At 34.9% G+C, this 27,228-nt stretch overlaps 1 protein-coding gene across 2 annotated transcripts; it reads left to right on the top strand.

Annotated features, from left to right (window-relative positions):
* Nucleotides 1–1,605: 1,605 nt before the first annotated feature.
* Nucleotides 1,606–27,042, top strand: LOC131066617 (E3 ubiquitin-protein ligase APD2). 2 transcript variants are annotated; one of them, XM_058001426.2, is made up of 10 exons: nucleotides 1,606–2,252; nucleotides 6,007–6,116; nucleotides 6,228–6,347; nucleotides 6,553–6,649; nucleotides 21,029–21,103; nucleotides 21,225–21,307; nucleotides 23,188–23,334; nucleotides 25,801–25,873; nucleotides 25,983–26,343; nucleotides 26,598–27,042. In XM_058001426.2, the coding sequence occupies exons 1-10, from the start codon at nucleotides 1,967–1,969 to the stop codon at nucleotides 26,671–26,673; spliced, it is 1,428 nt and encodes a 475-aa protein (XP_057857409.2). In that variant the 5' UTR covers nucleotides 1,606–1,966; the 3' UTR covers nucleotides 26,674–27,042. The 2 variants fall into 2 exon arrangements, with proteins under 2 accessions (XP_057857409.2, XP_057857410.2); XM_058001427.2 differs by having other exon boundaries at nucleotides 1,607–2,252; nucleotides 6,010–6,116.
* Nucleotides 27,043–27,228: the final 186 nt, after the last annotated feature.

Raw genomic sequence — 27,228 nt, 5'->3', positions numbered from 1 at the left:
TTAATAATTTTTTATTTTAATTTTTTTTATAATTTTTTATAATAAGTATGACATCTTCTAAAGTTCAATATTTACTTAGTATATTTTCTTTGAATGTTTTTAAGTTTTTATAGTTTGAATTAACTTTTTACTTAAAGAATGACATCTTCTAAAGTTCAATCTTCTTTCATTCTTAATATTTTTAAAATAATTAAACATATAATATATGATACATAAATAAAATTGCACATAAGTAAAAATTGCACATAAGTAAAAATTTAATTCAAACTATAACTTATTGCTCAAATTTACAAAATAAAATGTATATAAATTACACACAAGTAAAAAAATTAAATTCAAACTATGTAAATATTGTATACTAAGTAAATTTTATTAATTAAATTATAAAAAATTAAATAAATAAACAATTAACAAAACTTAAAAACATTATAACTTAATAATGTAGGTTAAAAAGATTAAAAATTAATAATAATTTGAATTAACTTTTTACTTAAAGAATGACATCTTCGAAAGTTCTTTCATTCTTAATATTTTTAGAATAATTAAACATATAATATATGATACATAAAAAAAATTGCACAAAATAAAATGTATATAAATTACACACAAGTAAAAAAATTAAATTCAAACTATGTAAATATTGTATCTAGATTGACAATTTAAAATATATTTATTCAAAATTTCATTTGATAGGTGTATTTTAGATTAATGTTTAATATCACATATCAAAAAAATTGTTAAAATATTTGATTAAATTTATATATTATTAGATTAAATAATAATAATAAACATACAAAGAAAATATACTAAGTAAATTTTATTAGTAAATTATAAAAACTTAAATAAATAAACAATTAATAAAGCTTAAAAACATTATAACTTAATAATGTAGGTTAAAAAGATTAAAAATTAATAATAATTTGAATTAACTTTTTATTTAAAGAATGCCATCTTCGAAAGTGCTCAATCATTATTCTTTCAACCATTAGCTTGTTATTAATATTAAATTGCTTCATTGAATATTTTTAAAAATAGTTATTAGTTTTTAATATTAAATTGATTTCTACTCAAATATTTTTTAAAAAAGTTTTGCGCTGTAAAAAATATAGAATTATTTATTTTCAATAACATTAGCGTGCATTTGTAAAACTATTTGATGGTTATTTTTTTTTTTTAATATTTTTATCTAGTGAATATAATTTGAATTTTTGAATGTGTGTGTACGCAACCTTTAGAAATAACGTTTCTTGTCACGTTGTTGTTGTTGCCGTTGCCGTTGCTTTTGCCTGGTACACACACATGGCATATTAATAAACAATATGAATTTTTTTTTTTTCATATCCTCGATTACCAAGGGTTTCATGCACAAATTTCACAGAAATCTTTTTATTTCAGTTGACAATTTGACCCTCTACACTGTGACATTTTCTGTTTTGACTTATGAATTTTCTAATGACTTCCTTGACACCACATAGCCCTCACGACCATGGGACCCTCTCCTTATAGAGGCCAAAAACTATTTATAATTCGCACATAGCCCTCACGACCATGGGACCCTCTCCTTATAGAGGCCAAAAACTATTTATAATTCGCGCAGGCCACATGAATCCAAAACCGTTCCAATTTCAGCAAAAGTAGAACTTGACATGTTTAGGTAGCCTGTTCCCGCCCCTCCCATAATACAAAACCTACCATTCATCCCTGAGCTACCATTCCTGCACTAATGAGACGCAGTCAAGACCTTTGCTATGACTGATAGATGCCAAAAAAGTATGTCTTCCAAATCAACATTAACGCAACCTTCTTCAGAAACTCCTGTCCAATTCTTTGACACAAGGCACCTAGCTTCTCGCATTATTTTCATTTTACCCTTTTCACTGCCATCTGGGGTCGGCAGATCATGGCTTCCAATTGCAGGAGATAGCTTGAAAAGCAGACATAGGGATTTGTTTCTTGAGCTGTTACCATGGAAGGAATTGTGGCGAACTTGGTGGAGCAGCATCATGGGGTGAGGAGTGAGAACGAGGAAACTAGGGTTGAGAGTGGGGTACACGTGGACATTGCAGAGACGTCTACAGCCTCAGGTTCAGGGGTTTATGATAATAATTATTACCATTCCAGTTCTCGTAATGAGGCGAACGCGGAGTCATCGTCGTCTTACAGGGTGCGGCTTTCTGTTAGGAGACGGTCACAGGAGGTGCAGGAGGAGGCGTGGTCCTGCCTCGTCGTGCTCGTCGCCTTCTGGTTCTTTGGTAAGTAAAATATGTTTCTCTACTGATTAAAAATATTTCTATATCTATGGATCAGAAAATTCTGAAACTTTAAAATCAAAGTCTATATAAGGAATTTTCGTTGCACTTCTTGAAATGAAGCAAATATTCTAAATTAAGAGATAAATGCATATTTCTTCTAGCTAATTTTTAGAGCAGTTCTTGGTATTTTGTGCAAGTATAAGAAGCTGGATAGATAGCTACAAAAGTGTTGAAATGTTTAATTGAAGACATCAAGTTTCCACAATCTATTAGATTTGGAAGAGCTGCTTTTAGATTAGATTGTGTGGTAGTGTTGAAATCTATTTAATATTAAAACTAACTATATTACTGAATTAGTCTAGGGGATCTTATATTTTGACACCCAATTTTTGTGGTGATCTTTGAATTGTTTGCTGATAAAGGGAAGGATCCAAATTACCTTAAATGATTATGTTGATTTGTAAATTTTTTTTTACATGGTCTAATCCAGAAGTAAGCATATTGATCATTATATGATTATATGAATTTGTAATTTAAAAAAAAATTGCTCTAATCCAAAAGTAAGCATATTGATCATTATGGACTGTGGAAACTTCGTGAATCTGATAGTTACTAACATTTTGTGGTAAACGAAATGATATCACAATTAAATCTTGATAATTAAAGTGAGATTGATAATTGATAAAGGAAATGAAAAAGTTAGAGGTGTTTAGTTTTGTTTGTAGATGTGCTCGATGATCAAATTCAGTCTTGCTATTAGATTATTGTTGTAAGTTTGCCACAAACCTGTCTCTGAAATTTATTATGTGTGAGGATAGGATTGCACGCAATTTATTGTTGAGTGGCATAATTATGCCCTGTTGGCTGTGCTTGTGTTCTCTGATGCCTGTAGATCTGCAACCTGTGCACCTACAAGTATATCTGTTTATAGGATCTGGTGGTGCTAAGCAGCACTATGAAGAGCTTGATATTGGTAAAGAAGTTAATCAAGCCTTTTTTGTTAACTGAACAAGTTTGAAGGCATGAAAGACCAAATATACACAATGTTTAAATGATACCAAGCATAGTATCTGTGATGCAAGATGTTGATGCAGTGCTTTGTAATGTTGAGATTATCTATCTCATGGTAAATTCTGGTAATCTTTTTCTGATAATTTAACTAATGTCATAGGGAAAAACCTTAGGTGTTCATTCAAAACATTTGGTATGCAAGCCAATGGGTAACAATCGAATTAGTTAAAAGAGTCAACTTGAGAAAAAATAGAAAATGATTTGAATCAGGAGGATAATGTTGCAGGTTTGTTCATATTTAGGGACAAGCTGCTCTTGCAGTCTAGGTCAAGGTCAAGGATTAACTGCATAAGAAATGGGTCCAGACCACTTGAGATGAGGGTAAGCTAAGTACTAATATAGTAATATGTTTTAGGTTTTTGGTCAACTTAAGTGTAAAAAATGCCAAATTAAGCATCAAAACCTTACATTTATGACAGGGCTTAAGTGAGGAAAAAGGCATATTATGCTCTTTTCTTTTCCATGATATTAAAACTTATTATTACAATGTAGATAAAATGTGGTAATTTTTCTTAAGGGAGTTGCATAATATGACTATAAAGCTAGAAAATACTCAAACAAATATGCTTTAAGCACATCTATTAAGAATATTAAGAGAATACTAAATAACATTGATTTTTATTTTGATGTAGTCAAGGAATAGGGGGCCAAATGTATGGGAACCTTTTCCTTGTAGCAACACCACACAAGCGTACTAAATTAAATTCAGCATAAATGCTAGACAATCCACACACAATCTGATTTATAATCACACCTAATTATATCTATTTGATGATTGATAATCCACCGTTAAACCCTCCAATGTTACACCAAATTCTTGATTCAAATCTGAATTAAAATTCAGAACATACACCAATACACTTGCTGATTTCTACCCACAACATATACAAACTTCTGAATTTTCACAGTCCAAATTTGGAAGCAGTACATTATGTTTTCTCAAATCAAAAGACTTCCAATCAATATTCCCAATACCCCAACCCTACATGCAACCCCTTTACACCACATTTTCTGATATTTACTCACTTAAAATAAAACCCAATACTAAATCCAATCCCATAATATGCCATGCAACAATTCTACAGTCTTGGAGAAATTTTGACAGAGTTCCCCTTTCAAAACTCACTTTCCAACCCTACAAAACTACAAACCTACTCAATATTTATCATGTAACAGCATTTCCTGCAAAAGAACTATGATGTTAGTCCTCCTCAATCTTCTCTCTTCTAGATACTCATAGTTCTCTCATCTGAACTCTTGATGACCTGCTAGCAAAGAAGAACACCTCATCTCCTTCACACACCTTGTCACTCTCTCTTAGAAGCTAACACAATCTATCCTCTCTCCAAGTGTGGCACCATTCTCCAAGTGGTTTGAAGCAAAGGATTCAAGAATGTATCTCCCAAAACGTTAATTGCTCCAAATATGTCATCCAAATCAAGGAAATCAAGGGGGAATTATTTTTGATCAAATGTAACTCATAACAATGGGGTGTCCTCTCTGACATGCATTATAAAATAATGTTAAATGCTCAAACATGCACCCAAATGTAAATTTAATGCCCATTTTTTAAAGGTGGGTTAGACAAGTTAATGATGCCAAGTAACTCCTTTGTGTGAATTCTATCACATGTAACCTCCCTCTCGAAGAAGTGTCAGAAACATGTCCTGCATTCGAAACAAGGGATAGATCACCAAAATCTAAAATTATAATAAATAGCATTTCATTTGATGCTGATAACTTGATCCTTGAGATGCTTCTGCATCATATTTATTTCACATAGATTGGAGGTAATGTACGATACTAAATTATTATTTCTTTGCTAATATATCCTATTTGAGATTTATTGTGAAAATTTTGAATAATCTGATCGATAAAATTGGTAATTATTTCATATGCAAATCAAAATTATTACTGTCATTATATTATTTATTAGTTAATTAAAAATTTATAAAACATAATTATTCAAAGATAGATTATTTTTTAATATAAATAAAAAAATGTTAGTTTATTAGTGATACAAAATATATATAAAAAAATTAATATAAATAATTAAAACAAACAATTAAAAATTACATATAAACTGCTCCATACATATTAAAATAAAAACAGTTGAACAATAATCTTCTAAGAACATTAGTTTTCCACAATCCATAGTAGTTATATATTATTGCTTCTGGTTTAGATTGTGCATGTTCTTTTTTTTTGCATCAACGTTTCAGATTGCACTTTGTGATCCATCATCAGGATGATAGAAAGCTCATGGATCACAGAGTGTGATCCGGAACATTATGCCAAAAAAAAAACATACACAATCTAAACCAGAAGATGGTACACAAAGTGTGATCTGAAACGTTGATGCAAAACAAAAAAAACATACACAATCAAAACCAGAAGCAACAGTATCTAATAATCTTTCATCTATATCATAGTGTTAAATGGTGCCTATTTGCTAAATTTTCTTATTCACCTAGTTTTAATGTTTAGGATTGCAAAAATTAATTGTTTTTATTAATCCCTTTCTCAATTTAATATTCCAAGTTGAATGTCCATCTTATTAGTTTATGTTTAGTATATGTTAGAAATTTTCTAAACAATGGAGTCAATCAGAATATCTGGCATTGGAGATTCGGAAATATGTAGAGCCTGTTACTAACTTGTCTTGGATGGAATTGGGTATCAGCAGCATCGATGACATTGATTTTGGGCTTCTATGGATCTGCTAAACTTGCATTAGGATCCAACTACTCACGCCTTGTACATGCCAATTCTTTCTTTGTGCAAGAAATCAGGGTATTGTCCCTTTTGACTTAACCCTTTTATTTTGAATGACCTATCTATCTATCTATCTATCTATCTAATATTTACTTCAAATCTAATGCTTTAATGTGCAAATATATGAAGGTGAATGGAAACAAGAAACCAGGCCCCATGCTCCATGGCTTCACACAGAAGCCTCCATTGAATGTCCACAGAACCTGGAATGAAACACATCATATACTTTTGCAGGCCAATTACCACCAGGTACTATGATTAATCATTTGAATACTAATCCTTATTCCCTGCAAGCTTGAACATGTATTAAATGATAAGGAATCAGGCTTAATTTTTAAATGGTGGGTATCCAGCTTAGGCAAACTAGGCAGTTGTCATCCTTTGTTTGTATGCAGATCTGATCTATCATTAACTTAAATACGTAAATTCTAATAGTGGATCTTGTCAATGACAGGAATGGATGGTTTGGTTGAACAGGGGCTCTGTCATAAATGTGTCCTACAATGTTAAGAACGAGGACTTTTCTAGCTTAATACTTGTACTGGTTGAAGGTTTGTTTCTTCTCTTTTCTTGATTACATTTGCAATTGTAAGAATAATTTCAATTCTGAATTGAGGACAAAGTTGCAACTTGAATATTATTCAAAATGTTTACCAGTGAAAATCTCAAAATATTATTGTTAATGAGCAATGTTCTCTGCAATTGTCTGAATAACATAGACACTACAAAAACACATTTCATATATTTATTATATTAGTTTTTGAGTATGGATTTTATAAATATGCTTCATGGATATTACTGCATGATCCATTCCTTTTTAGTGTAAAATTTACTTGAAAAAACTTACACTTCTGAACTATAAAAGTAATAGATTCATGGGGAGATCATACAGTGAGGATGCATGATATTGTATAGATTGGATTATCATATTAAATAATAAATACTACAGAAAAACATATATGGGTAGCCTGAGGTGGCACTACCTTAGTGACATCATTTTCACTTTACAGATTTGTGGCACCACATATGGCTATAATGGCTCAACAAGATATCTATTAACCACAATTTTTAAATGTTACTTTGGTCATGTCTATTAACCACTAAACATATCCATGTACTTTTACTTTAAGGACCACAATAAATTGAGTTTCGCTCTGAAATCATGTAGTGGCAGGTAAAGACCTTTTTATTGACTGCAGTATGTTTAATATGTTCGTGCAGGTTTTCAATCCTGCTGATTAGGCTGGAAAGAACAAGAAGGGTTGTTTTTAAGTTGAACAAATTCGTGATAGTAACCTTTTCTTGCTATTTGATTTGCTGTGGCTAAAATGACACTCTGTGACTATTGTGTGTTAAAGTCTCAGACCATGGTAAGCAGATTTGGCACTCAGAAAATTAACCCTATTTGCAAAGTAGCATAAATTGAAAAGATCCAATGAAATCAGTAGATTTGAGTACGCTAATCCATGAACGAACACTGCTGGGAATATGAGAAGCTGCTCATAGACCTGATCTCGCAAACCTCCATCTTCCTTCTATCAAAATTGAAGAATAATTATACTGCACTACTTAAAACCATTGTTCCATGGTTGTTGGGGACGGGGAGACGGGGGACGGGCTTCAGGGACAGGGGGACAAAGGGAAAAAGTTTCCTGGACGGGGGGACTTAGACTTGGGGGGGGGGGGGAACGTGTCTCCGTGGAACACTGCTTAAAACTCAACTATTCTCCCTCTTTTTTTCACTGTTGTGCAATAGGTCTCTTTTATAGAACAAGACAACTCTCGGGTTTACATTGATGAATTTGCATCTCAATGGAGTGTCTAGGCCAGGAAAAGAGAAGTCCTAACCTAATTCTAGAAAAGACTAAATCTGACTAGTTTCTTGTTCTGAAATAAAAACATTAGCTAACTGATAGAATTAGAACCCAAGCTAAAAATAAGAATACAAAATAGCATGCTAAAAAAAAGAGAAGAGAATTGCACCCAGCTAAAAATAAGAAAACTAATCTGCTGAGTGCTGCCCTGAATTTGGTCAGTGGGCCCTGTTGAAGGAGGAAAACTGCCAACACTGCTGCACCATGCTGATGTTGCTCTTGACTATGCCTTCAGCTCGCTTTTACACACAGACCAAGGTTACTGCTGGGTCTGCTTCTTTGCTGAGGGGAAACTACAGTGTACTGCTGCGCTGCTGAAGGAAGAACACTTTCAGAGCAACATAGGTTAAATTACTCACACTCTTTGCAAGGAGGCTCTTCTTCACCAAGACAGGATACATCACAACATCTTGAACCTCCCTGTTGCTAGGGGCATCATCGTCATGTTGACCATTGGTGAACCTAAAGAAATATAAACCTAGATCACTGCTTCCTTCTGTGCTCTGGAATTCCTTGAGAATCTTAAAGGTTTAAAACATATGGTACAAGGAAGACTTCTTCAGCAACCTACTACCATTCTTCATCCTTCATGTCAACTTCATGGGTCAAATTCTCCTCACACCACATTATGATTTATTTAGAACTACTTGCAATAATATAAGTGGATCATATCTATCAAACTAGTACTTTCACTGTTGGGAGGTGCAATGGGTGTGCCAATAGGGAAATTTGAAGAACATCTTGGTTGATGAAAACTTATATCACAAAGTTTGGAGCTTTGGACTGACAAAATTGGCAGAAAAAGAGTGCACCTGGAATGTATCCAAGATCAAGGGGATGTGCTGACACGTAACAGTTGAGTGGTTTGAAATCAATTCCATCCCTGCAAAGGCAGACGTTTATAGATTCAGAATGCTGCTTTTCGAGTTCATTAGCAGGATGAGGCATTTGACCATCTCCAATTCGGTTGATCAGGGTAGGAAGTTATATTGTCCCGAGTGGGAATTCAAGATGGTCTTGTATAAAAGATTGAGTGGTGGAAGAGAAAATTGGATTGAGATGGAGGCAGGCAGATAGTGGTGAAGGATGCATTTGGATGTTAGTCTTTTTCATTTTGACAGATGACAATTCCAATGGGAGACAATTCTGAGATTGACTGATTTCCACATGAAAGTGCACACCAAAAGCATACGCACACATGCAAAAACAAACACCAATTTAAAAAAATATACATAGTAAAAGTAATAATGAAAATACATGAATATAAAAAAATTACAAACACATTTGTTTTTAGTTGTGTGCTTGATTAGAAAAGAACTTTAATTATTTTAAAATATTAAACACCTATTACTTTTGTAATTGTAAAATATAATCAATTTTATAATTTTAATCTATACATAGACAAATAAATATTCTTAAAACCATCTTAAATTTTTTAAAATGCACATATAAAATAATTTTCAATCTCCTTGCTACATATACAAATAAATACCATCTTGAAGATATAAAATGCACATAAAAATAATTTTCAATCTTCTCGCAAAATTTATTCTCCAAAAGTTAGGAGGCCTTAAAGTCATGATTCCTCTTACAAGCATCCTTCCTCTTACTTGATTAACAATTCTTATATTCATTTAAATGGTTTTTACACAAAGTTTATATTTTATTTTGAATACTCTTTGTTTTTTTAATTAATGTCTTTTAGTTAGATACATATATTGATGGCGTGTCTCTTAAACAATTTTTTATCTCATAAATAATACTTTTTTCTATTTAAGAAATGTTAAAGATTTGTTTAATAATTTACTTTAATTCAAATTGTCATTGCTTACCACTATAGAAGTCATAGTTTAAAAACTTGTAACTCAACAAAACTTTGTAGGAACAAATTTGACTTAGAGTTTGTGACTAGACCAAAACTGGGTAAAATATCCAAACTTGAAACCTCAAGCACAAAAATCCACCCCCAAGTTTCTAGAAACAAGCACAAAAGCTAAAGCACATAAAACATTGATTCATAGGTTAAATTTTTTAATTTACAATTTATCACTTGCAATCAAACATAGATTAATGAACAAATCAAATTGCAATAACAAAACCCTAAATCAGTGAAAATTTTCATCAAGCACAAAACCATGGTAGAGTTGTAGGATTGCGGACAAAATAATTACTTTTTCTATTTGTAGTCGTGAGGGCATCTTACAACCATGAGAAGGGCATTTGCTTATGTAGTTATAGTTTTAGGGCATAAACAAAATATCAAATGCATGCATGCTACAACTAGTTGCGATATGCAAAGATGTGATTAGTGGATTTTCGAATTGGGCTCATGATTTCTTGGTGAGATTTTCACTCATAGTTTCACAAAAAATCACCCTAGAGTTTTTGGATTAGTGACTTGGGAGCTGATTTGTCTTGAAATAACTTGAGTCAACAATTTTTTTAGGTGGATTTTCAATCTATGGTTGAACTAATGGAAAAAACATCACCATAATCTTTATTTTTTATCAAAATGTTGAAAAAGCAAAAATAATCATTAAAAAATGGTTTTCAAAGGGCATGTGCCCACCCCCTCCATGTTGCATTGTACATCACATGTAGCCTTTTTAATGCACCATGTAGCCCTTCACATGTGTTGGATTTAAGTTTGACTTTGTTTTGCGTGCCATGCTTAGGGGAATATTCTTAGATTCCCTTCACATGCATCCACAAGAATATTCTTTTTTCCATGCAAGATTCTAGCGTACTTTTCAGGTTTGAGGTATATTCTAGTAGATCAGGAGCATATTGCAACAATAGTTGTTTTTTTAGGTGATGGAATATTTTGGGATGATGTCAGCATGTACCAGTGGTCCCTGATCAGTTTGGGTAAATTGGGTACAACTTGGGCATACGAACTCCTTTTTCGCAAACAAGATATTGTTGGAAAGCTGGTTCTGATCACTTTCCAGTGGTGTTGGTCTCATAATCAGATTCAGCTCTAGATTTCTACTACACTGTCAAAGTCAGATCTTCAATTTCAGCTTCCAAGCCCATGAATTTTCACCAGTATCTTCAATTTTGTGATTCTTTTGGTATTGGAAAGGTGACTCAAAGCTCTTTAGATCTATACATGCACTTTTTCCAAATTTTGCTCCAAGTACATTTTAGTCAGATTTTTGTGTTTTCACTATTTGGTCAATTGCTTGGACGTTTGGCATTTGGAATGGATTTGTTTCTGGGAGAGTGCTTTATTTGATCTTCTTTATATGTACTGAGGTTTTTGAGGTTTGATCATTTCATTTGAGGAGGTAGCATGAGTTTTTCTGTTCATCCTTCAGTTCTTATGTATTGAGGTTTTTGGGGTCTGATCATTTCATTTGAGGAGGTAGCATGGGTTTTTCTGTTCATCCTTTAGTTGTTATGTATTGAGGTTTTTAGGTCTGACTTGACTTTGGGAGATGTATGGAGACCCTCATATGTCTCCATTCCCAGAGGAGCTTGTAGTAGATTGCCTTATTCCCTTTGCACATGTAGATTGTATACCCTTTGATAATGATACTTTAGAGGAGCTTGAGTATATCATAGGTCTTGCATGTTCCAATGGATCAGAGGCTTGTCTTCTAGTTCCTATTCCTCACATTGAGATCCCATCTCAATCTACATCCTCTGTTGTTCTTGATGACCTTGACATTGGCACATGCATAGTCTCCATTGATTTAGTGCAGCAAAACATTGTTCTTCTAGACATAGCTACTTGGGATTTGTATCTTACAGACATATCATCATTGTTTGTGGAGCCTCATATTGCAGGTCAGTTAGATTATCTCGAGGACATTCATCTCCTCTTTGTTGATAGCCTCATCAGTGTTGTCAATCCATCTTCATTGCCCATGGAGATTGTTCTATATCGGTTTTTGTAGAGTCTTGGATTGTCACCTTCTACATTGATTGGGCATGTATCGAATTGGTTTGTGGCATCATCTATCATGGACATATCAACATATGAGTAGTTTCTAGAGGCACACAGTTTGGATTTGGATTCCTACATCTTCCAATTTATGGAAGTTGCTTCTCATATCTCTAATGGGTTTGTTTCTTCCTAAGGGGAGAAATGTTGTTTGTAGGTAGTGGACTGTGTTTAGTCTTTAGGTTCTCATCATTGGCACAAGAACTATTTCTTCATTAGGGGGGTTCCTATCCTCATTTTCTCTCTCTTATGGGGGGAGGGCATTTAGTGTACTCTTGTGATAGAAGCAGTCCTTGGGGTCATATTGAGTCCTCCTTTCCTTCTTTCACTAGTACATTTATTTCTTTTTCTCTCTTTTGGAGGGGAGTTTTCTCCCTAGATTTTTCTCCTTTTCTCCGTTTGTGAGACATGCATTGGTTTGTACATGGGTACCTAATTAGGCTTTTGTCGTTCATCATTAGCTCTTTAGCTTATCCCTAAGTTAATCTTAAGGTGGGGTGTTGGAATAATTAGGACATTATCTAATTATTTTTAATAAGGTTCTTCAATTACTTTATTCACTTAAGCTAAACTTAGGTGCTTTTTATCTTTTATTAGATTAAGTTAATAATAGATTAAGTTTACTTAGTTGAGCTAATCTTTAGTTCCTTTGAGCTAATTTTAGTTTCCTAATTTAAGATTAGGTTTCTCTTGCTTTCTATAAAGCAAGTCATTCATTCATTGTAATCTATCCAATTTCATTACAGGTTAATCTACATATTAGATTCCTCTTTGGATCAATTCTCTTTTGGTGCACGAGCACCTGGGATCTCATTATTGATCACAAGTTGCCTTATGATGGTTTTTGTTTTGTTTTGATGTAATAAGGTCCTATGGACCATTTCATGTTGTTTCTAGTCATATGTAATCATTTTGTATGGTTTTGACTCCATCCAGGCCTTGTAGTCCTACTAGGTCCTGATTGAGTCAACCTTGGTCAAACCATTCCAAGGGGGTCATAAATGCTTGTAGATGATGTTTTTGGTCTATTTAGGTCCATTTTGATATGGACAAGTGATTAGGAGTGAGTTTTGAGTCATATTGGCTTTTTGAGCAAAAGTTGTCAAATTGCTCAAAAGTTGCATTAGCAACTTTTTCAATTTTTGTGTCAAATTGAATCCCAACGGCTAACTAATTCAAAAAGTGGCTGGAAGTCTGTTGGGATGATGTAAAATACTTTAAATATGCCTTCCCTTGGTCGAGGCATGGTTGTTGGTGCTTTGTATGGTGGAAATTCAATCAATAAACTCTGATTTCTGCTTTTTTCCACGTTTTTTCTCAGAACAGTCAATTTTATTCGGATTGTACAGCTTCCCCATGACCTGAACGTGACATCATTGGAGAGAGGGGAGAGTTAGCTTTCATTTGGCTTTGGTTTGGGCTCATTTCATTGAATTTGGAGTGAGATATTGATTTTTTTGTAAAAACAGTCCAGAAACCCTCCTTACCTAGGGTTTGGACACAATTTAAATAACTCCCATGTCCACCATGGGAAAATTCTGATTTTTGGTGGAATGTTAGTTTTTTGTATGTATTTTCATATTCCTTTGGTTGCAGGGCAGAATGCGGAGTTGGCAAGAAGTTATTTGATGCCCTAGGCCTGGCATCTTCATGTGACAGGCCTAGAAAGGTGATTTGAAGGTTACAAAAGTGGTACAGTCAAGGAAGTTGACCCCTTGGATGCCTAAATATGTTGGAGAAGGACTTATAGAGACTGAATACAAGTGTTGGTGCCCTGAGTTGAGTATTGGAGTGATGGATGTTGTGTATCCTTGTGTGGAAGACCAATTTTGAAGCCTAAAACCATGACAGTCTTGTGACAGTCATATAAGACCATGGTAAAACTTGTCAAAAGTCTTTTGTGTCACTTTGTTCTGTAGAAACCAATTCTATTTGATGTCCTTGAAGTGTTTCCAAGTGGCTAAGACCCTGGTTGAGTGTAACCCTCCATTGGGAAGGCCCTAATCCTAGTAGCCCAGGTAGGTGCAAGACTTCACTTTCTTGTCTTTCAAGCGTTGTCAAAGCAAGTTAAGTTGTTTTTGGGGTGTTATGAGTGTCCCAATCATGTCCAAGTCATTGGTTTCACAAAATGAAGGGGTTAAGGCTTTGCTGTCCCAAGTAATGCATTTTCATGTCAATTAGGAGCCCGGGTGTAATAAGGGTTGAAGGGGTTGATGTCTAGATGATTACATTGAGCTCTTAGAGTTGTGGTTAGTGGTTTGGAGCCTCCTTGTGCCTCTGCATCATCTTTCAAGGTTGCATAGCATTAATCATGGTTCTTTCTCTTCAGATGTGATAGGTGTTTTGCTTACAGGTGATTTATGGGCCTGTGGGGTTGAACAATTAACTCCAACAACATCACCTTTAGCTTCTTTGTGATATGAGGGATCAAGCCGCACTTCATCTAATCTATGTTAATTCATTTTGCCATGGCTAACTTTTTTTATGTTTGGCCAGTTGAATAGGGTTTGTAGGAGATGTAACCATTTTCTTCACAGAAATCCAAATATCATCCTTCTCCAAGGATTTGCAATCTACACTCCCAAGGTGTTAAGTTGGAACCCTTTCTAGACTATCATTCTTTTTAAGGCTTAGACTAGTCTTACCTGCAACTCTTGGAATGCTAAAACCAAATAGATGAGTTGGGAATATCTCAGATTAACAACCTATCACAGGTGTAGATCAACACTTCAATCATTGTAGCACTTGGGGCATCAGGTTCGCACTTAGGGCATCCCAGCTAACAACCTCCCATAGGTTTGGATCCTCTGCATCACACTGAACAACCTATCATAGGTAGTTGTGCCTCCCATATGCATGGATCAACTAATCACTAAATGTCAGGCATCACACATGGGTTTGGAAGATTTCAGATTACGTGCTTCGATCTTATGTTAACTATTCACACCATGGTAAGTAGATTCTGCACTTCAAAAATTAACCCTGACTGCAAAGTAACTTAAAGTGAAAAAATCCAATCAGAACAACAGATCGAACATGCTAATTACGAACATAGTGCTGGAAATATGAACTACTCATAGATTTGAACTCTCAAAACTGTAACTACCTCAAATTAAAACTGAAAGAATAGTTTTGTCGCACTAGCTCAAAATTTAACTATGCTCTTTCTTTTTAAGTGGCGTGCTGTAGGTCTCTTTTACAGAACAAGAGAATTGGAGAATCTACAATGACGAATCCCCTTCTTAGTGGAGCCAATATGCTAGAAGAAGAGAAACTCTAACCTAATTCTGAAAAAAATTGAAGCTGACAAATGCCTTGTTCTAAAATAAGAACAGCTAACTGATAAAATTAGAACCCAATCTAAGAATGAGAAATACAAAGAGCATGCTAAAAAACTGAAGATAATTGTGCCCGACTAAAAATAAGAAAAGCTAATCTGCTGAGTGCTGTACTGAATTTGGTGAGTGTGTCCTGCTGTAGAACAACTGCCAGCACTGCTTCACCATGCTAATGCATCTTGACTGTGCCTTCAACCCACTTGCCAATAGACCAAGGCTGCTGCTGGGTATGCTTTTTGACTGAGGGGAAACTACTGCTATGCTGCATAAGGAAGAACACCTTGATAAGAACACAGGTAAAACTTTAACAATGTGCATAAAATATCTGTTATTATTATGGGAATCATATGCAATGTAGCATGAATTGTTATTGAACAATTAGACAAGCGGCATCATTGTCATATTGATTAATCCTAATATGCATTCTCAAGGAATGCAGAATGGATAGATAGCCTGTGGGTAATCTTAAGACTCCAGGAGGCTACCCCAAAATCCTAATACTTGGACCGGGCCTAAAACATGAATACAAGATGAAATTGTTTTAATGTTCTTCTCCCTTCACCTGATATAGCCACTTGAATTTATTTCATCTTCATAACATCCTTCGATAGTGAGTAGACTTTCCATACAAAACAGTCAGTAATGTATAACTCTGGACTTTAGAATGAAACCCTTACTTAATATGAAACAGAAAACTACATTAATCATAAGGACAAAAAATAATGGAATGCTGCTTCAATAGATATAAAAATATACTCCATGACAACTTGTGACATTAATTCAACACAAGAAGTGACGCTTCTTGCAGTTTATCAATGTGTTAAACTCACTTATCTTTAATGTAGGACTAGGGTTGAATTAAGTGTAAATGATTTAACGGTTTAACCATATACTTACATTAGCAAACTTTCTCTCACTGACCATTGTGACTTGTTTTTGTGGTTGTAGAAGGTTGTCATTTAGAGACTATATGGATATCTAAGAAATTCAATCTAGAAATGGTTTCTCTTTTTTTCTTTGAAATGTTATGAAGCTAAGAAACACAAGTGGTAGTTGAGTTTTTAACAGTTCTTAACCTCTGTAGATCTCTTGGGTACCATCTTCAGTAATTTTAGACATCATTTGTGAATGTGGTATATGTGCACTCATTTTGTTTTGTTTTGCAAATCATCCTTGCAAACATGTGGTTTGGTTAAAAATACAAATGGAGATGATCTCCCTTTCAGAGTTGTTGAAGGTGATGATATCACATGCTAAATGAGCCAGATTTTTTAAGATGGAAGTTGGAGTTTGTGTCAATTAAATAAGATTGTTCAAGTGCAAGCTATCATATCTAATAAAAGACATTTTTAGTGAGAAGAATCTTCTGTTTAATGATGATTAGCATCATTTAAATTTGGTAATCTTTCTATTATGCCAGTTACTCAGATATTATATGTGCAGCGAGCACCTGCAATTGTGCATTTTGAAATTTAAAGTGTTGATATGATTGCTTGGTGTTTATGGAAATTCAAAGGATGAACACATCTGATTGAGCATGGGTTCTTTCTCAATAGAATGGTAGATGAACTAATTTACTTGGTGGTAATGATTCTTTCATTTGAAACAGCATTTATATTTGTAGTCTCTGTTTTTTACTTTGCCTTGTATAGACAAGGATCTTTATCTTAGAATTTGACATTTTATTTTGTTTTACATTTTACCATATTTTTGTGAGCTTAGAGATGGGTAACCTTCATGAGGTCAAAAAGAAGGCACCATTTGCATTGTGGAAAATTCTCATGTTCTACCTGTGTGGGTAAGGATGTATTCAATCGTTTTGTCCACCTAAACCTATGTGACGGAAATATTTCATTACAGTGGCGGGTGTTTTCCTGATTCAGAATGAGCTCATTCTTGATAAGATGATCTGTGAATTAATTTAATTAGTGTTTTTTATAATTTCATTTTAACCTATACACATTTGTAATTTCTTAGTGTTCCACAGCCGTTGGGAACGGGGGGACACGGGGACGGGGGTTCAAAGGGCCTAAGTTTGGGGAGGGCGGCAGGGTGGTGGCGGGGTGCAGAGGCATCTGGTCCACCCAAGCAATCATCAAAACCAAATGGATTCAATCAACTATGGCTTCTTACCAACAAGGTTTACTAACCTTTTTCTTTCTCTGGGTTTCACCAAGGTACTCAAACTTAGGCCTCAACTTCAAAGGTTTAATCCTACACCTTCTAGGGTCTCAACATGCCCTATTCAACATGTTCCAACAGGTTTCATCCACCTACTTGACTGGTTCATCAACAATCCTTTACCCGGGTACTATCTAGGCTTAATCCTAGTAGCCCTTAAAAACGGGTATTTTGCCCTTTGTTCCAAACTTTCCCAACACACTTGCCAAATAAATTACATATTAGGATACCCTTCTGGAAGTTATTTAACATCTGTCAAAATCAGATATCGTTCTTTTGGACCAACTGTACGGACCAATACCCTGCAACTCTTGAATTTAGGCCTAATTACCCCACTTTTACAAAGGAACCCTATTGTAAACTTAACTCAAAAACTCCAGACCCAGAAACAGTCTTAGGAAATGATTCCAAACCAAGGATTTTCCAGGTTTTAGGGGCTGCCACACTCATTTACCACTCCAAACACTAAACCCTCATTTCTAGGCTTGAAAACCTAGGGCTTCTTCAAACCGACCTCTCCAAACACTTACAAACTCAAAAGAAGGTTGTCTCACCTTGCATTCAACATATCTTAACACATTCCATCAGAAAAACATTCCCTCATTAAGAGAAATCTTCAGATCCAATATATGGTACCATGCACCCCTTACTCACACAGCACACAACTTGCTCATTTGGTGATCACCCTTCAAACTTCATGCTTCTCCTGCACACATTTGGTTAGTATCAATTATTTTACAACATTTTAGGCCCATTCCACAAGCTACAGTAGAAACAGGAAGTGGAATGGGTCATTCATTCATGATGAACCCCAAAATCCAATAAAACTTGCCAAGTGACAGTTTTCAGGACAGTCAACTATTTATGCACAAAATGAATTGATTAAACCTTCCAGATGACTTCAAATCATTCTCAGAACATATACCAAACACCTTTCAAAGAGCGCAGATCTAAATGAAGAGATAAAGCAATAATATGTTTCAGATTTCACTCATGAATGCAGGGAAAACGTTGAATTTTATTGCAGCAGTTTGGTATTACAAAGATCAATCTGCAAAATAAACCTCAGCGACCTCTCCACACATGATAATGAGGTTTCTAAACACATTTTGACCCCCCAAATCGAAAACAACTCCCATAACTACCTAAGAACCAACTAGCCATTGGAATACACCATTTGAATGTGTGAAATTGATAATACTCGACATTTTGTCCTTATATCATCAAGAAACTCAATCTAATGATTTGAACACTCTTAAAACATCATATGGAACCCATTTTGACACTTACATGCCTTCTTAACATTTATTACATAAATTTGCTCATTTGAAAACATTGACACAATTTTGACAATTTTGACACAACTAGACAACTTGACTCAACCATGACAAACATTGGCTTTACATGCCTTATTACATTGTTTTAGGTCTCAATTGACCCTCATTACATCCGTCCATGACTTATAGACATGTTAGACCTTATAGGCCCCTTAGGTGCTCCTGCACCATGGTGCTGATATAGTTATACATATACTTATAGTACTTGAAAAACTAGTTGTGAAAAGATGTATAACAGTATAAGAATTACATTTCAAATGAAACTATAGGTAATTAGTAAGATTATAAAATAGCAAAATTTGAAATACTAAATCTAAATACGAAGATTTCTTGAATGCTAATTGCATTAGTCTTTTCTAAGTTTTTTCTCCTCTTCAGCTAGCTAGTAAAAAATGTCAGAATTAAAAATGTGAATGAAAACAGTAGTTTTAGTGGTTTTGTATTGCATTGGGGGAAGGGGTGGGACCCACATCAAATTAGGGTTAACCCCAACCCCCAAAAATCGCTCAAAATAAAAACAACAACTTTCAATTGCTTTTTGACGTGTTCAGACGGGAAGTCTCCCTGCCCCTCATGAGATGCTTGGGAGTCTCCCAAGGAGTCTTGGAGACGCCGTCTCCAAGACACCTTGGAGACACCGAGATGTCTCTGCGTCTCTGGCGAAGCATCGGTGGCGGTGGCGAGATAGCAGGAGACACCACTACGTCTCCGTTGTGGAGATGTGGGCTTGAGGGGGGGTGGGTGAAACATGTTTTTGTGGAACACTATAATTTCTATCCTTTTCTTTCCCTTGCACAGACAAGGTTCTTTATTCTAGAACTTAGAAACTTTATTATTTTTTTGCATCTCCATTTTTTGAGCTTAGAGATGGAAACCATTTTGAGATCCAAAAAACAATACTATTTGAGTTGCCAAAATTTTGTGTGTTCTACCCATGAAGGCATGAGGAATACACCAGGAATTGTACTAAAATATTTCTCATATAGATGTGGTGTAAAAGAAGATTGAATACATCCACACTAATTGGAAGTGTGAACGAACTGCAAAGCCAAATCTTCAAACTAGATTGTTTTCATCTTTTATATGTTCTCATAATAAATAAGGATGCATTTTTTTGTAGACTTTATTTATTTATTTATTTTGATCGGTAACAGGTATTTCAATTTCAGCTGCTCAGCAGCGTTCCACTAACTCAAGACAACATGGGGTCTCGTCCCTACAATATAGACGCTTTTGACTAGAGCTATGAACCAATGGGGTCACAAAGGGGGACCCTATCCCTGAGGTGAATATGTTGAGGCATTAAGAATCCTTATAACTCCCTTAATCCTTATCTCTCCGCAATACTCCTTATATCTCCCTTCTCCTTATATCTCTCCATACGCCTTATATCTCCCGCTCCTTATCACTCCAAATTCAACCTTATCACTCCATATCAACAACTTATCCCTCCACAGTCATGGCGCCTGGCAGAATCCAACACGACAGCAGCAAGGACACCTAGCGAGGCAGGGAACAACACGGGCGAGGAAGACCAATGCAGACCGACGGCGGGGGGGGGAACGTAGACCAGCATCAACAGCAATCGCAGTGGACAGGCATGAACACCCATCCACCAGTCGGTCAACGAGAACACCGACAGCACCAGCCTCCGCTCGACCAGCTGCCACGAGAAGACCTGCACAACACACCAAATCGGGTTGGGATTCGAACACAGAACCTCCCTATCAACAGGGCTCATGACCACCGTCATGCTGTGGGGTGAACCCCTTTTTGTGGACTTTATTACTCATCTACTTGGGCGCAAATAATTTTTAACCAGGCATCAACAAAAAGAAGTTTGGCTGTATGTGTGAAATAAAAAATAGAGAGAATTGTAAAAGGAAGCTTTATCTTGCTACCTAGGGTTTTACTTCGGGATAGATTGGATTGTCATCTAGTTGTACTTCTGAGAGTATTGTCTCATTTGGAAGGTCATTGAGGAGATTTTGTATATGGTGCAAAACAATTACTAAATCGATCTCACATCCCTGTGATCCTGTTTTGTACATGCACGTGTATGTGCAATTTATGAGATTAGTTTGAAAGAGATAAATTTCAGTTTGAATTTATTGAATCTTTGATATCCATTGTGCCATGCCTACAAAGGTGCATGTTATTTTGATTAGATCCAAATCATAGGCATTTTTTATGCTTTCCTATGAATCAGATTTGTGAGCTGATCTGTAGCCTGATAGTGCCACTATTACAGGTAAAACTGGTCTTAATGAATGGATCGAGGAGCCTTCATACCCCAATGTATCTTTGTCATGGGATAGTATACATGGTATAATTCTTGAGTGGAAGTTACATATTTTATTGCTGTATTGTTTATTGATCAACATTTTTAATCAACCTGAGATTCTTCAATATGCTTTAGTACATCTCTTGATTTTTAAGTTTCACAGGGATTGGGTCCATTGAGCACAAGGTAGAGAAAGATGAAGAATATTACATTGCCATTGGAAATCTCAATTCACATAGCATGGAGGTAACTTCTAATATTTACTCCAAATTTTCTGAAAATTGTATTGCTTTATGAGTTTTGTAAATAAAAAATGAAATTTGCTCAATACTCAGATCGGTAGAGCTTGTATGTTTGCATTAAATTGGCAAAGGTTGGATTTACTTCCGAGTTTGGTCATGAGGTTGAAACTTAGGGGTACAAAATTTGAACACTTGGCTGAGGTAAATAGAAAAAATCCTTCTTGTGGGTTTCACTTTCCAATTTGTTCCCTGGCATGGGAGTGACCCATAAGCGATCATTACCTTTTATAACCTTTCGAGGAGAATGTATCTTAGTTACAATGAAATAGGCAGAGATGTTTATTGAGTTTAAAACCTGCTTTATCTTAATATCGCAAAATAAAAAATGAGCTTTTTGTAGACTTTTTAGTCCACTCTTGGAATTTGAATTTGGAGTAAGGGATGGAGTGATAATAGTACCATTAAAAAAGTCAACTAAAGGACGATGATAATTGTAGTTTTCTTTGTTTACTCTCCCATGGTTTTTAATTTTTGTGACTAGTAAGTAATACAGGTACACTTTACTCTGTATCTGTAAAGTAATAATTAAATAAAATGTTCTATCTGTCAAAACGTCCAACAAATATACATCATGGCCATTTTGCCATGCCATAGCATTGGTATGGAAAAGATGTAGATTAGCTTTATATATTCCTCTTAACTGTTATTTTTTTCACGCATGTTACCTTTTCTGAAGAACTACATCTTATACTACTCCAGGGAACAAATTATTGATTTCAAATGAACATTATGATTAGAAGGAAAATCTCTTTCTACATAGTCAATGTCAAGTCCTGTTAAAAAATTCACAACTTCCCTATTCTGAGTGGAGAGATGTGTTTTAATTTCTGTTAGTAACTTTGAACTTCCATTACACTGGTGAAAGTAATTGCAATAAGCCAGAGCAAGGTAACAAATCAAATCTCTATTGTCTCTAGCTTCATGTTTTTCAAACTAGTTTGCATTAATTGGAAGATAGGTGTAGATTATCATAGTACACCAATAACGAGCAGAAGAAGTCAGAAATTCTAAGGAAGAAGTGAAATTATCATTTTACAGGTTCCTTTTCTCATTTAATGCATGGACCTATCTTCCACTGCTTGTATTTGTCATGGCATACTTCCACTCACTCATCTCCTTTTATTTACTTTTTTTGTAGTTTGTCTTTTTCCCTTTTTTTAAGCCTCTTTTGTTCTCGATTAGTCCACTGCACACCAGGATGCACCTTCATCTTCACGTCCTTCCATATTCCATGTCTTTGCCTCCCTCCATAGATGCCCATAATCATCTTGTGTGCAAAAGTCTGTAAAATACGTCTTCTATGTATAAAACTAAAACAAGTCCTAATTTCCAGTTATACCTCTATCCCAGATTGCCTGATCACAATATGGTAAAAATCCTCAATCTATTGTGCATATGCCTAAACTGATTCACTGTGAAGCCATACCTGCACTACTGACTTACCATGATTGACATATCAAGCTCGAGTAGTGTAACCTTTTCACTCTGAGTGCATCTATAATGACACATATACTTATTAACAATTTTAATATAATAAATCAAAATTGGTAATCACATGTCAATAGAAGTATCAAATACTCTCTTAGGACGTTACATTGCGCTTAAAGTTTTCATAGCAAACTGTGTAAGTTGAAGAACAAGCAGTGTAGAATTCCAAGCATTGAATGATGGGGTGCTACAGTACATTATTATTATATTCTGTCATGGTTTTGTAAGATTTATCCATTCTTTTGTTCCCATTTACTTTACTAATTTACCTAAATTCATGTTTTTGGTGCAGTTGTCAAGTTTCAATTTACTCACATAGCTGTTTATGTTAAACAGGTACACTTGAATTTTAAATTTAATGGCATTCTCTATGATACAACAAAGGCAGAGTACACATGCTCTTTACAAAATGATCTATGTGGCGTGAAACTTTTCCTTCTTGGCGATAGTTATGCTATTCTCTCTACTCCTGGTCCAAAAGAGGTACTCTCCTATGATATCTTATTTCCTACCTTATGCTGTATTCTTTCTAATACTTTAGCTTTTCTTCCTTAGACTTTCCAAAATTGGGAATACTATCAAGCATATTTGCATACTAAAATGAATAACTGCATTTGCATGTTGCTTATGAGCTTGTCAAGAATGTTTTTTGTTGGTTGTCCATAATCCTTAGACACCATTGAATATGTATAAAGCCTGATTTTATTGAAGCAATCACATGGTTATTGAAATATGCATCTTTTGAAAAGCCTGATTTTATGAGAACACAGTTAGTTATGTGGCTGATATCAAGCAAGTTTGTTACTGTTGCAACAAAATACTAATAGAAAACTTAGGACTTAGGTCCTAATTTTTTTTTTTTTTTTTTCAAATTTGCTTAATCAACATACCTAGTTAGCTTTAATTAAGTAGTCAAGGAAATCCGTTGAAATCAACTTTATTAGGTTTTTTTTGACCCAATAATACCTGCCATACTAAAATCAAAATAACTGTGGGGATGGGGGGTTAGGTAGAACAAGTATCTGGAACTTTTGGTGAGGTTCTCTCAAATTATCAAGGAGATTGTAAGTTTTTTAATGACCCAATAATATCTGCCATACTTAAATCATAATTACTGGGGGGATGGGGTTAGGTAGAACAAGTATCTGAGACGTTTGGTGAGATCCTCTCAAATTATCAAGGACATTGTAAGGTTTTTAATGACCCAATAATATCTGTCATACTAAAATCATAATTACTGTGGGGATGGGGTAAGGTAGAACAAGTATCTGGGACGTTTGGTGAGACTTGCTCAAATTATCAAGGACATTGTAATGTCTGATGTGGGGACATTTCTTGTCACGTCCTTTACATCTCGGATACATATGAGACATCTGCAGAAAACATTCCCCTGTTATTGAGGATGTATCAGCTGCATCGCTAAGCTATCCTGCATTTGTAATAATATTTTGATTCATTTCTTAAAATTTAAAAACTAGTTGATGTTGAGATAAGATTCCTATGTATATTTTATTATTTTTGTAATTTCCAAGAAAGGTTCCAGGGTTTTCTAAATATTTTGTTATTAGAAGATCCTGGAGTTTTAGGAACATTGTGTTGTAATTTTACTTTATCTGGGAGGCGATTCCTCATGATAAATAAGCTGATGAGATAGATTTTGGTTAGTACCTAATTTTGTTTTCTAGGATTTTTGCTTGTTTTCATGGAGAAAAACATCTTATGGATCTTTTCTTTTGATTCGTTAATATCCCCCTGTGGGATGTGCTTCGGCTTAATGCCACAATTCAGGGGTTTCTCTTCCATCAAACTGACCTAGGGTCTACACCTTGTCTCATCCATTGGGGTAGGCCAAACCAAAATACTATGTGGATCTTTGCTTTGATAAACATTCAACATTTGTACATTTTAAGCATGTAATATGTCCCGTGGCAATTTAACATGGCTCTTCATTATGGAGGACCCGATGATTTATTACAGGCTTTCCAATATTAAACTAAGTTTTAAGATGCCATATACTTCTCTTGGATTTTAAGCCTATGAAAAAGCCAGACCAAAGGCATTTTTTGACAAGCAAGATGCTTTTCTAATGTACCGAGTAAGCTTCTATATAAAATTGACTTTGTGACTTGTGATTGTGTATGTGAAACCTGGATATGACCCAAACTCTAAATTCCTATGCAAGGTCGCCAGAGAAATTCATTTTATTATTTTTGTTCTCTTTTTATGAAAGATCACTTTCTTTTTTAAATTCCTTATTAGTCTAGTTGACCATATGCAATCTAGCATGCCCACGATCATCCTATAACGCAGTATCTGTTTCATTCCCTAACTTCAACTTCTCTCTCTTGCCCAGAGCAATGCCGTAATTTGCTTGATATTTGTAAAATGAGCAAACACTTGTTTGAAGATATACGCCATTTTGGAAAATCAGAACATGCATTTAGTTTTAGCTTATTGAAGCTTAAATTCAATGGTCAGCAGCATTATATTTTTTTATGTTATGCTCCTGATGGGTTTTCTGCTTTCTTTACATATCCATGCTGCACACCATCACCCTTCACATGCCATCCATGCGAGTTATATCTTTTCTCTATTGTCCTCAATGATACCTTTTGTCTCTCTTCTAGATGTTACCCAACTTTCACTATTCCAGGTGACCATTTCTTCTGTATTTCCTCTATAATTTACACTCTTTTGTTCGTTCCTGAATATGATATGGTATTATTGAAAGCTCAAAAGAATATTCATATTTTAATATTTTAGAAAACCCTTCAAGACATTTGGAGAACAGTAATCAACAGCCTAGAAATCCTACTTACTTGATCCCAGGATGATGTATGATATTCTTGAAGATAAAAATTGACAGCTAGAAGAAATATTTCCTTTTTAATATATCTGAAAATTGCACGTTTTGGCTGATGAAATCAAGGTTTTCTGCTTCTGATTCAGAGTGGAGAGAGGGATGAGTGGTCTGTCAGATTGTCATATGGACCACGGTGGTTAACATATCTTGTTGGCTCAGGTATATTTTTGCCAGGGGTCAGGCATCCCCATTTTAGCTACCTCAGCAATTCTTATCTCCAAGCTTGTGCTTCCTTTTTGTGCATACTAATGACTTTTTCTGTCAGCAGGTGGTTTCACACTTTTGATTATGGGTATCATAAAATTTATTACCAAGTTACAGGCTGGATCAGGAGAATCTGAAGTTCGAAGGGAGTATCTGCCCCCAGAAAGAACTCCCCTGATAACTCAGAAAGATGATGATGATGATTCAAGTTGTGGGTCTTCTTATGTTTCTGTCTCTGTAGGTGAAGAAGATGATGATGAACTAAATTTCCCAGGATCACCAGGAATTGAAGATAATGACATAAAATCTCGGAAGAATAATGACATTTACCAGCGTCGTCTGTGTGCGATTTGTTTTGATGCTCCAAGAGACAGTTTCTTCCTTCCTTGTGGACATTGTGTAACTTGTTCTACATGTGGCATGAGGTATACCAATCAGGACGGTTACATATTTAGTTCTCAATATACTTTCATTATACATTAATTAACAATGGATGCCAAAAGGGTGTAAAAAAAAGTAACAAGAGGCATTTTACGACCTGTAACATAGAAGTGTTCTGTTTTTCCCGCTTGAAGAGCTAATATACAGGCAATCTGTGTTTTGACTAAGCTTTATGAAGATTTAACATTACACAATTAAAAGTAGCTTTGCATTGACATTTTTGCTGTCGACTCTGCAGGATTTCTGAAGAAACCAACATGTGTCCAATATGTAGGAAGAAGATTAGGAAGGTGAAAAAAATATTTGCCGTCTGACATGATGTAATCTTTCTCCATTCGGTTTTGTATATTGATCGTGTTCCCTTTTTGTAGTAATCGAATTTTTCCCCACCTATGAGTTTATTTGATGTGCCCAACATCCTGAGGGTTATTTGATATGTTCGACATAAGAGGCTTGCTTTTTATTGCTGTTCGTTTGGTAATTTTTTTATATCATTTCATGTGTCGAAAAGGATTCTTGAAATATTGCATGTTATATTATTCATTATCTACTGTCGATTTTGGTAAATGTAGCTATGCTTTAAGAGAATGCATAGCTCTCGGAAAGCATGCAGGGCAATCTTGTAAAATTTTAAATATCTTTTCAGATAGCAAGTGTACAAATAAAGAATGAGAGTTGTGAGACATTTTTCCTTAAATTATTTGAATCCCTCTTATAAAGAAATAAAACTTACAAATTGCACGTGCATGATTGTAATTTGTATCAATAAGTCTCTGCAACTAGTTCAATTTTCCATCATCTGCCCGTTTGGTATGATATAATCTTTTCTAATACAACAAATTTGAATAAAAAATGGTTCTGTTAGAAGA

The sequence above is a fragment of the Cryptomeria japonica genome, chromosome 4, assembly GCF_030272615.1.
Source record: "Cryptomeria japonica chromosome 4, Sugi_1.0, whole genome shotgun sequence".
Taxonomy (NCBI): Eukaryota; Viridiplantae; Streptophyta; class Pinopsida; order Cupressales; family Cupressaceae; genus Cryptomeria; species Cryptomeria japonica.
Note: the sequence above shows the minus strand (reverse complement) of the source record. Positions and strands in the feature narration are given on the sequence as shown.